Genomic DNA, 16,516 nt, shown 5'->3' with positions numbered 1-16,516 from the left:
GTAAGCAACCACGCTGACTATTGTTGCTTCGCGCTTCCCGTAGCCAGCTGTTGTGCTACTGCTAGGCTGACTGCTGCTAGCTAGCTGTACAATCTAACTATTTAGCAATAACAGCACACAAGATCACCGGGAAAATGGAGGTCAATCAAGCAAAACAGGAGCATCTACTTGCATTAAAAGGTGGTTTATCACATGATCCCACATACATACTTCTTGCTACTGCTATGCTATGTTGTTAGCTGCTATATGTACAAGCTAAAGACACTTCTCTCCGACCACAGACATCTGCCGTTGTTTAGTTAGGTTGACTTATTCAGAGCTTTAGATGGTTCCGCTGTGATACTCCGAGACCCCGTGCTTTATGATAAGATGCACGCAAATCATACGCGCTGAACAATACATCTAGCATGCTAACACAACCAAAACCAAAATACGGAGGAAGTATGTGCTTCAAGCTGTTCAAATATATAATACAACACGATTGACGAGCGTAGAATAACTGCACAGTTAACCGTCTGTATCAACAAACAATGTTAAAGGGATGATCCCGTAGATGACATGTAAATATATCTGTCTGTTAAGTCACTATCCTTCGCAGAATTAAGTAACAATGGGGATTTAGCGTATGGCCCATTGATAAAAGCCCTTGCATTGCAGTAATATGAATGTTATGAAGTTGGCGAAAACTTATTGGACCAATGTGTTTCCCACACGAATCACTCAACCCACACAGAACATGCAAATCCGTTTGAACTCCTTGACCACACATACATGATACGCACCTCTATGTGTATAGATACATGCAACTAAACTATCTCGCTCCTACTTGTCCGCACAGACTAGTTCAGGGCAAATAGCCTTACCATCTGGAAATTCATGTGCCTTCTAATATTTCTACCAGCTAGGAAAGAGACATGTTCCAGAATTCCGGGTAATAAATCACATGAAAGGTTGTTTGAGGGCAAGCCAACCTAATAGAGAAATAACTGTCATTATAATGACACACAATCCATTTGAATCTAAAAATACATGTTTACTGACTAACATGTTTGTTGTGGTTATTATTATTATTTATTTTTTACAGTGATGCGGTTGACAAAACCCACTCTCTTCACAAACATGCCAGTGACATGTGAAGATCGAGACCTTCCAGGTAAGTCAAGTTCACGTTGGCTAGAATCCAAGTCACTCATCCATTTTTGATGCATTATTTGGAACAAGTTAGTTAGCTTTCAGGGTGTGAATGGGTGTATGAATGGTTGTAAGTGCCTTTGGACAAAAGCGTCTGCCTAATTCCCTGAATACACATATAATTTGGTTTGATGAAGCTGATAACTGTTCCTGAAAACGACGTCCCTGCTTTAATATCCCAGAAAAAATCTCTGATCCATTATTATATTTTTACAAATCTTTGAAATATCCCATATAGATCTGTGATGGTGTCTAATAAATGATTTGGTCACATCAATAATTTATTTTATTTAGCAGTTCTATTCCTAAACGCTTACTGAAGCTATTCATTGGTAAATCAACACCCCGCCTCACATCCAAGAGATCTGGAAGGCTGCCAGAGGAAGAAACCCAAGTTTGAGGAGAGTGATCACTGTTTGTGTTTCCCTCTGTCTGACCCCATCCAACCACAGCAATGTGATCAGGGTTGGTTACCAAGCCATAACTCACCCCAGACACTTCTGGGTAAGGAGGAGCACTATTAATAACAGAGGAGGGAGAGAGATAAGGGATAGTCCTCTCACACTGGAAAACCAATAGGAATTTAGTAATGAGGATGTTTGTGGCTTTCTGTGTTTGCTTGCATATGCAACTGCCATCATGCATAATGGAGGTTTATCAAGAGTATGACCAGTAACCTCAAAAGAAGAAAATCATGTCAACAAATTTGTTTAGTAATCGTTGCTAGGCCCGGTAATTTACCTTGCAACAGATCAGGTGTTGTTTGTGCATGGGTGCTACATGAATCTCAGCTGCAGCACTTCCATGCATGTCTGAGGGCAAGCTGGTGCACTGCCACCCTATCATCTGACTGCTGCATGTCTTCAAACGCAATCCCCTACCTTAGAGATTCTCAAACCAGGCGTCAGTGCTCAGCACCTTGCCATGGAGCAGTGGCTGCCAAGGCACACTCCAGCACAACCCGATAGTTATATCTGATTGTTGGCTGTTTCAACCAGCACTTCACCTTGGGTGGTTATGTGCCGGAAATACTCCTTGATCCATCAGACCATAGAATTTACAGTCAACCAATCACATTGACAGCACTCTTTTTTCAAATCAAAACTAACTGCACCAATCGTTGATTGAAAAGCTGACTCCCACTTTATTTGGACATTTCTGTTATTTTGGCAGCTAAAGTTCTGCACATATTGTTTCTTATTTATGTAGGTCCCGGTGGGCCCCAGGGGCTGGGAGTCCAGCTCTAAGGGGCCCTGGCCTACATACATTTGAGGAAGGCTTGCAATATTGGCTTCATTGGCTACTAGGAACGTGATGTAGCTATATACAGTTGATACTGACATCGTGTTGAAAGTCGGTTACAGTTTTATAGGCCTAGTTACATTTCAGTTGTCGTTTCTGTTTTATGGGTCATCGGTAGAGTTTGGTTGTCTACATAGGATCCTTCTTAACCGCCCGGATGCAGTTGGCATCATCCATAACCAAGGGGCCATTTCCTACCTTGGTTAAAGGTTGGGTATGGAATTCGCTTTTTTGGCCATTTTTGCAGAATTACTTGAAATCCTTATCATAACCCACTTACCGCCACTGAGTTAGAAGTACTGACATGAAAATTAAACAAGTCAATCATCTGTGGAACGGGCAGGGCTCGAAAAACTCCAGCCAATGATTTCCATTGCCACCGAGTTGCATTGGACAGTAAGTACGTCAATCAAACGGTCGTACTGCACTCCCCCTCTCCCGCGCCCCGCGCGCGCAGTACTCGTGACCCAGAGCTCGTGACCCAGAGCAAGCTCCTGTTTGTTGTGATCCTGCGGTAGCTACTGGAACTAGTTAATCCACATTTGGACCTAGCAGTAGAAGACAATTTCCATGGCAGACAAGACGCCACCATCCCCATGTTGTTTTTTTAATGTTGCCATGTTGTTTAACGAAAACCTACGCTAGCCTGGCTCGCTCTCGCGCATCTGTGTTCGCGCTCGTGCATGAATGCACGTCCAGGTACTTGGAATGGGTGGAGTCAGAGTCAGCGTTGAAGGAGAGGGGGTAGGACCATTTGAGTTGTGTATTTTCAAAATCTGCTGGCGTTTCGCAAATCCCATACCCAACCTTTAAAAAGGTAATGTGAGAAGGGATGTGTTAGTATTAGATCCTCCATCTGAATTCAGTGTGAGCTGCTTTGGATAGTAAGTCAATAGTTCATCATTTAATTGTCCGTAATGACTTTAGAGTTAATTTAAATAATAGCTTTTTTTTACTTTTAATTCCCTGTTCCCCTAAAGGTTGAGCTGTAGTAACGTGAGATGACAAACTGTGATGAATGAGTTCTGATTTAGACCTGAGCATTCCCTAGAGCACCCTACTGTGCTTACAACGAGGGTCGCATTCAAAGATTTATTGCAATTCTTTACTTTGGGCAGTTGTCTTGTTGGCTAGTCTAGTCTCCTGCTCTGCAAGAGTAGAGAACCTTTCACGCAATCAGTTTCCGACCCTCCTTGGTTATTTCCGTCTGACCCCCCTCTGGATGGCTTCTCATAGGTGGGCTAGAGTCCACCTATTTCACCATGGTGGGACAGACGTGTGGTTGTCGAAGGCGAAAATCCGGTACAGGCAACCAACACATCTAGGGGGACTTCAGATAGTGTTGTGAACATATCCACCATAAACCATTTCCCTATTCAGTTTTAAAATGTTCTCATGTGTGGAGTATAGACATTTATATTGTTACTGTCGTTTATTATTGTTCACCATTAAAGCACGTACCGGTAGTTAATGCAGAGATGCCAATGTTTTGGAATGAAATAGTGTTCGCTGTGCTTCTTCTCAATAACAACCATAAAGTTTTCACACGTCTTGGTGAGAAGATGATCTGTTTGTGTGCCTTCCCAGGTGATTTATTTAGTCAGCTCATGAGGACGGACCCGTCCACCATCAAAGGGGCTGAGGCGCTGATGCTGGGAGAGATGCTCACGCTACCACAGAACTTTGGGTAATCATTGCTGCCAATAAAGTTCAGCAGACCCTTATTCTGCTGCTTAATCAGCATTCACTGTGTAAACAATCCATATTAGGACTTCCCCCGATTTGAAAATTCACTTTTGTACCGCCTATAACAACATGTTGTTTTCCTGACGTGCTCTGCAGAAACATCTTCCTGGGCGAGACCTTCTCGTGTTACATCAGCGTGCACAATGACAGCACCAAGGTGGTGAAAGACATCCTGGTCAAGGTACTGTACTAGAGGGAGGCCGGCCTCTTCAAAGCACGCAGAGGTGCAGGTGTTGGGGCTCTGCCTTGGCTGTGAGGTAGCTTCTCTCCGTCATCTTGTTGTTCTCCTCCAGGCCGACCTTCAGACCAGCTCCCAGAGACTCAGCCTCTCGGCCTCCAACTCAGCCGTCACAGAACTCAAACCTGAATGCTGTATAGATGACGTCATCCACCACGAAGTCAAAGAGATCGGGACTCATATGTACGTTTACTTATAGCATAGCTTGTGTTGGGCTGCTTATGTTATGAGACTAAACCGAGACCTCTTAAGTCTCTGTTCCCATCTGTCCTGCTGGTGTTTCTAAGTGTCGTCTTTGTCAGATTTATTTATTTTTTAAAAATGTGTGCATGTGTCTGTATTTATCTCCACTGGTGTCTTTGCACTGCCTTAAGGGCCCTGAAAAGCGACCTAAAAACATTTAGTTTTCTCTCTTCTCCAGCCTGGTGTGTGCGGTCAGCTACACCACCCAGTTCGGGGAGAAGCTCTACTTCAGGAAGTTTTTTAAATTCCAGGTGAACGACAACTTTTATTATTAATTTTCTATTTCATTGTGACAATTCCTCTAAATGTTAGCATACAAAACTATTTGGACCACGGTTGAAGCGTCAGGAATCTCGCAGGCCCATCACAAAGAGTCTAAAAGCAATTAGCATGCGGGTGATCCTCAACCTTCTTCTCTAAGTCCACCTGCAACCGCAACGCCCTCGACTCCGTCAGCATTCATCCAGGGAGTTCGGGGCTTTTCTTGGCTCTCAACAATCCCTATCAGTTCACCGTGCAAACCTCCCTTCTGATCGCGGTTCTCGATGGAAGGTGAAGTCAGGGAGAGAAGCTCCTCATTCAGCTTGCAATCTATCTTCCTCCAGGTCCTCAAGCCGCTGGACGTGAAGACCAAGTTCTACAACGCCGAGGTAAGCCTGTCCTGGCGGCTTGCCAAACTCGCCGGCCGAACATCACCTCTTGTCTTGTTAACAGCAATATAATATGAAGCGCTAGCCGCCGACGTCAATAGGGCCGCATGCCCGAGAATAGAATACCAACACATTGCGTTGCCTGTGTGTGTTGTCGTTCCTGCTAAAGGGCAGCATTGAATGGCACAGAGGTTATGGCAGCGGTATAAATACCCTGCTTCATATCATATTGCGAAGCCCATCGGGTGCAACTCTTCCTCAACGTAGACGTCCTCTGAGACCCTTTGAAAACCTTTTCATCTCCCGAAGGAAGCTGCCAAAACCAAAGTTGAGCCTGGGATGGTTGTTAGGACTTTAGTCAACGATATGTATTGTTTAAAACACACACACACACACACACACACACACACACACACACACACGTTGAACTAACTGTAGGAATCCCTTTTAGACATAGTTGTATAGGAGATAAAGAGATTTTTATCGTGTAGATCATGCAATCTTTTCCTTGTTTACGTCATGTTCATTTGGCATTTTTGTTTTATATAGAATGCAAATATGTGTTGTCATTTTCATTGGCATGTAACTTCATTCATTTCTATGTCTTGTTGTTTTTTTTCCATTAGAGTGACCTCAGTTCTGTGGTAATTGATTTCTGTTTTCATCACTTAACATTTGCTTTTTTTCTAATCCTTTTGCTGATACCGCTGTGAGGGTTGGCATTTACCTCTGTGGCCAGTAAGGAGGAGCCAACCGCTCAACAATGGAAATCAATTTATCATTAGAGCCATGAACAAAATGTGATGCAAGCGCAATGTAAATAAACATTATATATATGTATATATATATAATATGTACATTTAGCTTTATTTAAATATGTAAATATTTAGCTTTTAACTTTATTTGACATTAATCGATTTTTGACCATCCATCGTGATTGATTTTCCATTGTTTTGCCGTTGCTCTTTCTTTGGATGTTTATGCTTCCTGGCTAACTCTTCCCACACAGGGACATGTGTGGCTACGGGCTGATTGTGGAGGCTGGGAGTGAATGTGAGATCTATCAATAATCTTGGATTGGGTATCAGTGGATGATCTTCCATTTCTAATGAGCGGTTTGAAACAATTTTGAGGGTTTATTTTTTGTCAATGAATATAAAGATTAATTCAATTCTAATCATTTCAATGAAATAACGATTGCATTTAACCATTCATCAGTTCAATTCAAAACGTGTCGATTTAACACAGAGATTTCAACGTGACACCTTTTGGTGGGAGTGGTTTGGCTTCTGTTTGTCCTTAACACAGAGGTAGCAATGTGCCCGGTCCCTCCTAATTCACACAGTGTGACTGGCAGGCATGAACTAATCTCTGCTTCTCTCGCTCAACAACTCACTGTATGTATACTATATGCTAGAGGTTGCACTGCAGTGTGGACCAGCCAGTCTCCCCAGCCCTTGTCTCTGCAGAGGAGAGGATGAGGGGCTGGATCTCAGAACATTGAACATGTGTAGAATAGATAATATTTTTCATTTTCATTGGAGCATTGTCGTCAAACTCGAGTGAGCTGAGATCTAAGATGTGAGGCTAGGCTGTATCTGAGGCCATTTAATTGGTTGGGTGTGTAATAATGTAGCATTCACACAGACATGAACCAACAGCTGCATGTCAGACGTCATGTTTGACAGCAGATTGCTGATGTTTGAGTCATCATCTAGACATTAGACAGAATTTGATTATATCTGATTAAATTATGATGAGATTATTTCCGAGGCATTTGCTTGATTTATAAATTAATAAATATGCCTGAATTAAAAAAAAAACATACATACATTTTAGGCATTGACGACGCCTTTGTATGACTTGCTGACAGGTATCATTAGCTGTTGTGCAACCCCTACTGTATACCTTTCTGGTCTGCAATAGACTAACCACACCCTTAAAAGCATACTAAGCACACCTACAGTACATGATATATTTCCTGAACTGCCTTTTAGTTAGGACAATAGTTCACCCCATGTGTAAAACGATTAACTACACTCCAATCCCTCAATTAGCAAGTATTGTACTTCACATTTTCTCACATGCCTCACTACACATCGCAGATATCACACCTCAAGGCTGTGTGTTTCTCAGTGTGGCACGCAGCCGTTATGTATCACTGTTCAAGGCAGTTCATAAAACAAAGCTAGTTGAAGTGAATGACCCCCCTCCTGCCCCCCCCCCCCCCCCACACTGGCCCCAGACAGATGAGGTGTTCCTGGAGGCCCAGATCCAGAACATCACCACCTCGCCCATGTTCATGGAGAAGGTGTCCCTGGAGCCCTCCATCATGTACAACGTGACGGAGCTCAACACCGTGGAGAGCGGGGAAGAAGGGTGACAACTTCATGCTTCATGCTCTCAGCTTCCTGCCAGCTTCCGTCCATCCATCTGTCTTTCTGTCTGTTAGGGAGTCTAGCTAAATAACGGACAAGGAAGTCTTGAAGTCGTTAGTGTTGGCATACTTATTCTACTACTGCTGCTGTTGTCGTAAATAATACAAATTGCCAGTGCATGCATACTTATTTTGTCCGTATTATATTTCTATCTTTGTGATTCATGGGGTTAGGCTGCACTGCCCAGTTGTTTTGGTTTGGCCTGATACGAAAAGAATGGAAAACGACCGCTGTGCTACTTTGAACTTCTTTTAGATGTGCTCCGTTCAAACCAAACCATTCAATACACTTTTTTTATTGGCGCCACAAATATGATCAGGAACTCTCTGTCCAATAAATATAAAAAGCATGAAGCCCAAAGCACACACAGTGCTTTGGGCTTCATACTTTGTATATTTATTTAATATTTCTTCCTTTTTTTTGTGGCTGGCTGGTCCTTTCCTGTCTTCCTTTCCCTCGGTGCAGCGAGTCCACGTTTGGCAAGATGTCGTACCTGCAGCCCATGGACACACGTCAGTACCTGTACTGCCTGAAGCCCAAGCCCGAGTACGCCGAGAAGGCGGGCGTCATCAAGGGCGTGACGGTGATCGGCAAGCTGGACATCGTGTGGAAGACCAACCTGGGGGAGCGTGGCCGGCTGCAGACCAGCCAGCTGCAGCGCATGGTACTAGGACCCCTGCTGTTTGCACAGACACTCACCTGGTGCCCCAGGGGGGCTTAACCCACAAAGGAGCCCCTGGGAGCAGGGGGCTTCAAATGAACGTTATTGGAGAGAAACCCCATATCGTTAGCATAATTGCCTATGTCATATTTTTTCCAGATTGTGATATCTAACTTACCTCTTCTCTCCTAATGCGGCTGATTCCCTGTGCCTCATTGGCTATATCCTTACCCAATCAGATTGCTTTTTACATTCCATAATCATCTATTTACATCTATTTGACCTGATGCTATGAGGCTAACAATATGTATATTCTTCGCCGTCGTTGTTGTTGTCGTTGAGTTCTTGTCAAATATCTAAAATAAGCACGCAGGGCATATATAAAACGTACTTACTCCCTGTGAGTTGGTTCAGAGCAAGTTCTAAATAGTCTTGTCTCTCTCCGTAAGGCTCCGGGCTATGGAGACATCAGGCTGTCTCTGGAGATGATTCCTGACACCGTGAACCTTGAGGAGCCCTTTGACATCATCTGCAAAATCACCAACTGCAGGCGAGTGTCCCTTTTGTGAACTCAAGCATTGGTCCTCTTTGACGAAGATGGCACTATCTTAAAGGGGCCCCGTTTTACCGCTAGGTATGTGGTAGATTATTTAAAAATGTATTTAACAATGCATTCGCTTGTGACATCACAAGTGGTAATCTTGGTAGGTCAACTCAACAGTCATTACAGTCCGTCGAACACTGAAAAAACGTTGAAAAAGTGTTGGGTTGGCGAACAGCCTGAACCGGGGTCGGCCCACCTTGGCCAGCACTCTAAAGGTCGTGGTCTATGTTGCTTGGGGCAGTGAGCCAGTGAACCAGCGGCTACAACGGTTTTGTGTGTTGTCTGACTGTGCTGTGTGTTACAGTGAGCGGACGATGGACCTGGTGCTGGAGATGTGCAACACGAGGTCGGTCCACTGGTGCGGCGTGTCGGGCCGACAGCTGGGGAAGGTGGGCCCCAGCGCCTTCCTGTCCCTACCGCTGAAGCTCCTGTCCTCCGTCCAGGGCCTGCAGGTAAGGCTGCGTCCGGTCGCTGTTTTCAGAGTTTTGAAGCGGCCAAGAGCTGGAGCCACATTTAATATGGATGGTTTTGGAAGTTCTCCGATGCCTGATTATTGTGTTTATCTTTTTTATGTTTCTTATTTAGAGTATCTCTGGACTGCGGCTCACTGATACCTTTCTGAAGAGGACTTATGAATATGATGATATAGCGCAAGTCTGTGTGGTTTGTCCATTTATGAATGAGAGCTAGTATTTTGTTTTATTCAATGTTATTCACGTATTTAATTTGATTGGACCAAATTTGCATTTCCGTGTCTTGTCTTTGTCTTGGCTTGTTATATATTTGCACATCGAAAGATAACAAGGTTTTGTTGTAAGGTTTCCATGCTTTTCTTGTAATATAAACATAAATCGTTATTATTAATTATTTGAATAAAAACCACTCAAATCTGTTATGTGTCTACAAAGTGTTGGATGAAACTGAAATAGCTTACGTTTCTTGGAGGGCTTACACAGAGGAAGACAATTATCTTGATCAGAGTAGAAATTGATGATATATTTCCCACATCTACAGTCTCATTAAGTTTAGGGGTTAAACCACTGCTCTGCCATTGTCATGCTGTGTGTTAGAAATGCCGATCTTCAGTATGCAGATTCTTAATGAAATGACCAGAAAATCTTGCGTGAGGCCAGAAGTACTTCAGTATAATTTTTTAGGAAAAATTCTATTGAGAAATGTTGCAGTTGAGAATCGTCGCTAACCTTTCCTTTATCATCAAACATCATGAGTCACTTTTGATAAAAAAACTCTGGTCAATGTCTTTATGCAATTGTAAATTGCATATAGCGTGATTTAACTTGATGTATTCTTGGGACATAGTAGGAATTAAAAAACATTTGTGTGGAAAGGTTTATTGGCATGATTTTAACAAAACATGCTCTCTACAATTATATATTTCCATAAAGCGTAAGACTTCAGATATAAGATTGAAGAGCATGCAAATGTGATCATTTCCGTCATATCAACTATCACACAAGCTTAAAGGGGATCATGACATTACATACATGTCTGCTAAAGTGCTATACATAAGACGGTTCAGGCTGCTTAAGACACATTCAGTATTCATTCATCACTTCATTCATCGGTACCACAGTTAAGAATTTGCGTAAACTCTCGGCTAACAGCAAAAATGCCATGAATTTATACAAAAATAAGGTTTGAGATGATATGATAAAAAAAACTAAAAACATGGCAAACCTGGCGTCCGATCAGTACTGAAGCAAAGCCAAAGATATTTCCTGAAATGATGCCTTCACTATTGGGTAATTAGATTCAGATTGAGATCTAAACATTATCTATACATATTTGTTTTTAGAACAGGTCAGCCCGGGATTAAGTAACGTCTGGTTTTGTAGAAGGCTTTCTCACTATGTGTCTGGTGCTTACCCTGATATCAGTGTGTGTGTTGGTTGGTTCTTTTTCCTTGCTTCGTCTCCACTACCCTCTTCTTTCTCCTGAGCCCCACAAAAGAAAACGGTTAAAGTGCCTCGGAAAAAATGCCCATCTTGGTCTCTCAGCCTTCGCTTAAGAAATGGGTGGAACGATTGTAATCACGTCGTATGGAACCCCCTCTTCCATGACTAAACATTGAAAGCTGAAATGAAGACAAAAAAAAACATAATTCACTTACAAACGACTTAATCCTGCACTAAATACGTTTTCGTATTTTAAGCCTATGGATAATTGAGATGCATATCCAGATGTCGCTTTATACAAATCTTAGCCACAGTGGGGAGGGGGGCAAAAGTGTACCAGTAAAAAGCTATATTCAGAGAACAATTCCCTGGATGGATTGACTCACCGATGAGCGCCTTTTATTATTGAGCAACAACAGTCTAGTTCCAATATTTTCTTAATGGAGAGCAAAGCGGCAGTGCAGAATCGACATAGTGCAGGTTTCACGTGCTGTTGTCAACACAGAGAGTTGAGTCAGTGGGAGGAAGAGGAGGCACCTGCGTACAGGAAGAAGATCATCATGAGTGCTCCTCTGCGCTCCCGCTGAAGGAGCGGCTCCGGATGTGGTTCCTCAGCTGCTCTATCAGCTCGGGGCTCTGCTGCTGGATCTGCTGGGCAAACTGCTGTCCTCTACGAGAACCACAAACACAGAGCACAGCAGAACGTGGGACCAGCTGCTGGCAACCAAAAAGTAAAAGGTGCAGGCCTGCGGTGAATAGTGGCGGTAAGTTTAAAGGTCAGTCCAAGATTTAAGAGCTGTTATTTGTTGGAAATGGCGTAGCCATGTGACGGCTGGAAGTGAGTGAAATCCAATCCATCCTAAATCTGACCCAACACAGTGTGCCACAGAATTGTCTTAAAAGTGGCTCATATAATCGTTGAAACACATCATCCACTCACTACAACAGTATTTGTATGATAAAAGGAGGGAATGTGAGACTAGGACACAGTGTGTAGCGAGTTTAGTGTGTGGAGTGGGTACTGGCTGCCATACGCTTCAATCAGGCTGGAGATGTCGGTCAGCCCCCCCGGTCCCGGACCCCCCACCGCATTGGTCATCATGCCTGACATACTGACGGAGAGACAGGTGGACAAGGGGTGGTGGGGGGGGGGGGGGGGGGGTGTTGTTAGAGTCGACAAAATTGCTTCCACAAATAAAGGGTGTGATTGTTTTTTATATATTCTGTACACTGGAAGCGTGGTTAAACAGGAGGGGGAAGGAGGAACTCACAGCTGTTGGACTTGCTGGTTCTGCATCACGCTAGCGGCCTGCGGGGGTAGGGGTGCGGGGGTGCAGGAGAGAAACATCCGGAAGGAAACCGTCGGGTGAATGAAATAAATCCCAACTGATTTACGGTTCCATCTCTGATTCGGCCAGGCGGGCCTTGCGTGGAACACGCAACGATTTAGCTGTCTCATAAACATGCCACTTTCATTCCGATGCCATCTTGGAATTCCCGCATGCTTGTAAAAACACAAAACGTAATCGGGCACCACCTGTTGGGGCAACCCCCCTGGACAGGAGACTGACCAACAGGTGGGATTGTGAGAATGCAATAACGGCTATTAACAATACTGTGCTGTTAAAATAACTAACTAACAGTCATGTATGTAAGTGATCTGCAAGTGAACCTCTATCAGAGCCCTACCAGAAGCAATATACCAACGACATGTTAATTAATACATGCACAGCGAGTATCTCTCAATGTACAACGTGCGTATAAAAACACATTTATTGAACTGTTTCACAAGTATTGAGTAGGGTATAATGTTGTGTCGTACCATACTGATGAAGGCCGGGTTGTTTATCAAACTCGCCATGTCGAATCCAAGCCCCGCAACTATCTGTAAGGCGGGTTTCAATGACAGTTATTCAATCAATCTTGGCCAGGTGCGTCGCAGAGAGACTTTGGCACACATCAGCGGCTTGTGATGAATGATGACAGGCTTGTTTGTACTCACTGGACCGCTGGCCTCCCTCTGCTTCTGCTCGGCTATTTTTAAGTTGGATTTGTAGGTATCGTTTTCAGGATCCAATACCAACGCTTTCTTAAAGTAGGAAATGGCTTCGGGATACTTGCTCATGGCCGTCAGAGCCAGCCTGCGGGGTACGCACAACATACCAAGATCAGGGGGGTCAAATCCGAAGATCGTATTTCAGAAATCGACATTGTGATTTTTCACCTGTCAGTTGCTAAATCATGGCAGGGGAAGTGTGTTATATGTGTGTATGTTTATGCAAATAGTTTTAATACCATTATTGGTTGCAAGTGGCTGTGTATATGTAACCAACGGTCAAAAAAAAGAAAGAATAATGCATGTTCTAATCCGTAGCTTCCGGTGGTCTGTCCAGCCTCACCCCATGCGTCCGTAGGCCTTGCTGTAGCTGGGGTCGATCCCGATGGCGCGCTCGCAATCCCCCGTGGCCTCTGTGTAGTTCCCCAGCTTACTGTGAGCCGCAGCCCTGCAGGGATCCGGGCCAAATGCACACTCTGATTAACACACTTCTTATTGTTTCAATTTTTCTTGCATTCGCATTCACATGAATTAATAACGTCGTCTACAGTAAAACAAACTGGATGTACACCATGTTTAACCTTTACATACATTACTAATAATAATCCCGATATTAAAGGGGTGATATCATGCCACCAGGTGTGAGTGTTATTAGCCATTACAAGCCTTTTGAAAATCTGCCTTCCCTGTGCCCTAGTGACATCACTATTGGGTGTGTCTGCCTAGACGGGTGATGGATAGATAAGCAACATTTGCAACAGTCCACTGGGTAGACTGGTGGACTGATCTATCCAGTATACATCCACAACTTGTGGCATGATAAGTAGAAGAATAAGAATAATTATACTAGAATAAGAAGAATAAGTATAACCCCTTTAAGTAGAAGAAGACACTTATTATCGTATGTCAGATATGAAAGAGATGCCTTATGTTTACCTATTGCAGTAGTAAACTGCGTTCCTGAGGTCCAGGTCGATGGCTTGGCTGTAGCACTCCATGGCACGGCTGTAGTTCTCCACCTTCATGTGGTTGTTTCCTGAACAGTTCAGAACAGGGCTGATCCTCGGAGGATTCAGACATTCGTAATGCATGGCGGGCCCTGCTGAACACCGCCGGGCTACACCGCTCACTCACTCATTATGCATGAGGACGGGACAGGGCAAACAGTGCAGTGGAGCAGGTGTTGGGACGTTGAATCTGGGATGGGTGATGGGTCTGATACAGTGATAATGATAATGCAGTAATGATGATTAGTAAGACAGCAATATGAGTGCCTATATGTTGATCAGTAACCATTAGATCTACAGAAAGAATACCTTAATCCTTTTAAATATTCTTCAGTATAAGATGACAAAATGACATGGCAACACTCAATGCAATAAGGGTACATTAATTAACCATTAATTAACATCAGTTAATGCAGCAATAAGCATTATATAGCATAAGCCCTATTAAATATGTATGCATTCAATTAGTTACCATGAACCGCATTAGTCAATTATAACTAGACCTATTAGTCAATGCTTATTGCACTTAATGCACCCTCATTGTAAAGTGTTATCATGGACATATTAAAGAGAAATAAAGGGATGTTTAAATGATGACATCCCAGCAGAACATAGTTGCTATTTTTGTTGTTCTCCCTTCACAGAAGAACCAAACAAGAGTCTGCCCTTTAGCTTTGATTCAATAGGATGTGAAACATGCAGATGGGAGCGATGGTGAGCTCACACACTTGTGACTAGGGAGACATTTAGCTTCCATGGCTGCTCATATTTGTATACCAGTGTTCGTAGCGGTGGTGAATTTGATAAGAGACAGAAGTACCGTCATTCTTGAGCTGCTCTGCCATTTCAACGTCTTTCGGGGGCGGTAACGTCTTGGGTAAGGTCATGTTGTCATTCTAGTATAAACAAATTCATAGTACTGAAGCATTTTTCTGAGGATGACACACACACACACACACACACACACACACACACACACACACACACACACACACACACACACACACACACACACACACACACACACACACACACACACACACACACACACAGACACACACATACATACACATGCACTTGCACTTCCATACACTCACACGCATAAGCACATGCACTGTCACACAAACAAACACACGCATACACTAAGATACACATATCTACAAACACAGTGTACACACCTTGAGCAGGGAACTTTTAAATATCTCTGGTAGGGTCTGTGGGACTGCTAGGTGGCAGTCAGTGGAACTGACTTTGAAGGTGGTCTCCAAACATTGAATTGCAACTGTGGATGAAGAATTGTTGTTAAAGTTGTTTTGCATACATTGAGATGATATCACATGGTTTGATAAAGGGAAAGGCGATTACCTTCAATGCTCTCCTGCTCGTCTGAGTTCAGGCTGCCACAGTGAGCGTGATCTCGCAGAAACTGCACAATAGAAAACGCTAGGCGCTTCTCCGTTGCCATGGTTTTTCTTCTTCAGATCTACCGACCGAGCAGTGACACACAAATACTTCAACACAGCAACTAAGGACACTTTAACACCGTCATCTTTGCATGCTTCTTTGAACTTTCTTGTAATACATAACGATGTAGCTGAATCATGCCAAAGTGACATGAAACAGTAATCTATTATTACTCTCATTTGTTTTTCATATCAAAAGATGACATTTCCCTAAATGCGTACACAATTTTTGGCGATGATTTCAGAGTCTCGATTCTAAGGGACGAGCTCGTCGTTTTAATTCATTATCACAAAGCAAACAAACACGGAATCAGATCGAGTGAAGACAAGCATGACGGAGCGGAGAGCGGATGAGAGAGAGATGGAGAGCCTGGGTACCCGGACGGCCATTAAACTCACACCAACCAACCAAAATCCATCTCCAACCAAAACGACATGTCATGGGTGTGATGATGAAGAAAATGAAACGTAGTGAATATTACCCGTCACCATCATCATCCACACTGTGTATGCGCGTAATTATTGGGACGTGCGGCCACCTATGCGTTTACATATAACGCGATGATGTAAACCATGTGATGTAATCCAACAGAGGGCAGCACACATGTGCACGTTTCCAAGCGCCCTGCATCCCCAACGAGCCTACCGCCCGTGGTGTCAGTGTTAATAAATGTCGACATGCATCGTGTTGTCTACAGACAGCAGGGCTGCGTTGAGCACAGAACCATCGCATTGGTTATTTTTACAATAACGTTGTGTAACTGACCGATAACAGACATTGTTATGAATGCATCTCTCGGATCCACATGTTCGCCGACCATATGCGATCATAATGTGTACTGAACACAATAACAAAAATTATAATAACATTGTAGCAAAGAGATGCAAATGCACGCCCCCGCCCACTCACCTGAGCGCGCCTCATTCGCGAGCGTGCGTCCGCTGCTGATCCCGCGCGTCACGAAACACTCTCCTGCCTGTCAGATCGATGGCATCCTCGG

At 43.6% G+C, this 16,516-nt stretch overlaps 2 protein-coding genes across 3 annotated transcripts; one reads left to right on the top strand and one right to left on the bottom strand.

Annotated features, from left to right (window-relative positions):
- The first annotated feature begins 35 nt into the window (after window positions 1-35).
- Window positions 36-10,443, top strand: trappc13 (trafficking protein particle complex subunit 13). 2 transcript variants are annotated; one of them, XM_056588148.1, is made up of 13 exons: window positions 88-180; window positions 1,085-1,153; window positions 4,081-4,180; window positions 4,336-4,420; window positions 4,533-4,660; window positions 4,899-4,971; window positions 5,326-5,370; window positions 5,997-6,014; window positions 7,616-7,749; window positions 8,274-8,472; window positions 8,919-9,019; window positions 9,378-9,525; window positions 9,659-10,443. In XM_056588148.1, exons 1-13 carry the CDS (start codon window positions 135-137, stop codon window positions 9,761-9,763), a joined length of 1,251 nt encoding a protein of 416 aa, XP_056444123.1. In that variant the 5' UTR covers window positions 88-134; the 3' UTR covers window positions 9,764-10,443. The 2 variants fall into 2 exon arrangements, with proteins under 2 accessions (XP_056444122.1, XP_056444123.1); XM_056588147.1 differs by lacking the exon at window positions 5,997-6,014 and having other exon boundaries at window positions 36-180; window positions 9,659-10,441.
- sgtb (small glutamine rich tetratricopeptide repeat co-chaperone beta) lies at window positions 10,421-16,505 on the bottom strand. Its single transcript, XM_056588149.1, has 12 exons — window positions 16,426-16,505; window positions 15,418-15,535; window positions 15,231-15,334; window positions 14,873-14,948; window positions 13,982-14,081; window positions 13,389-13,493; window positions 12,992-13,130; window positions 12,812-12,874; window positions 12,261-12,298; window positions 12,024-12,101; window positions 11,527-11,659; window positions 10,421-11,168 (listed from the first exon to the last, which is right to left on the bottom strand). Exons 2-11 carry the CDS (start codon window positions 15,515-15,517, stop codon window positions 11,548-11,550), a joined length of 915 nt encoding a protein of 304 aa, XP_056444124.1. The 5' UTR covers window positions 15,518-15,535; window positions 16,426-16,505; the 3' UTR covers window positions 10,421-11,168; window positions 11,527-11,547.
- Window positions 16,506-16,516: the final 11 nt, after the last annotated feature.

The sequence above is a fragment of the Gadus chalcogrammus genome, chromosome 4 (genome assembly GCF_026213295.1).
Source record: "Gadus chalcogrammus isolate NIFS_2021 chromosome 4, NIFS_Gcha_1.0, whole genome shotgun sequence".
NCBI classification, from domain to species: domain Eukaryota; kingdom Metazoa; phylum Chordata; class Actinopteri; order Gadiformes; family Gadidae; genus Gadus; species Gadus chalcogrammus.
The sequence above is the reverse complement of the archived record's forward strand: the minus strand, read 5'-3'. Positions and strand labels throughout refer to the sequence as shown.

Coding starts and splice junctions, on each gene's coding strand:
- sgtb (XM_056588149.1), bottom strand. CDS start 15,517: ATGGCAACGGAGAAGCGCCTAGCGTTTTCTATTGTGCAGTTTCTGCGA. Junction 14,082..14,872: donor AGAGCAGCTCAAGAATGACG/GTACTTCTGTCT, acceptor TGAACTGTTCAG/GAAACAACCACATGAAGGTG. Junction 12,102..12,260: donor AACCAGCAAGTCCAACAGCT/GTGAGTTCCTCC, acceptor TCTCTCCGTCAG/TATGTCAGGCATGATGACCA.
- trappc13 (XM_056588148.1), top strand. CDS start 135: ATGGAGGTCAATCAAGCAAAACAGGAGCATCTACTTGCATTAAAAG. Junction 181..1,084: donor GCATCTACTTGCATTAAAAG/GTGGTTTATCAC, acceptor TATTTTTTACAG/TGATGCGGTTGACAAAACCC. Junction 4,421..4,532: donor TGAAAGACATCCTGGTCAAG/GTACTGTACTAG, acceptor GTTCTCCTCCAG/GCCGACCTTCAGACCAGCTC.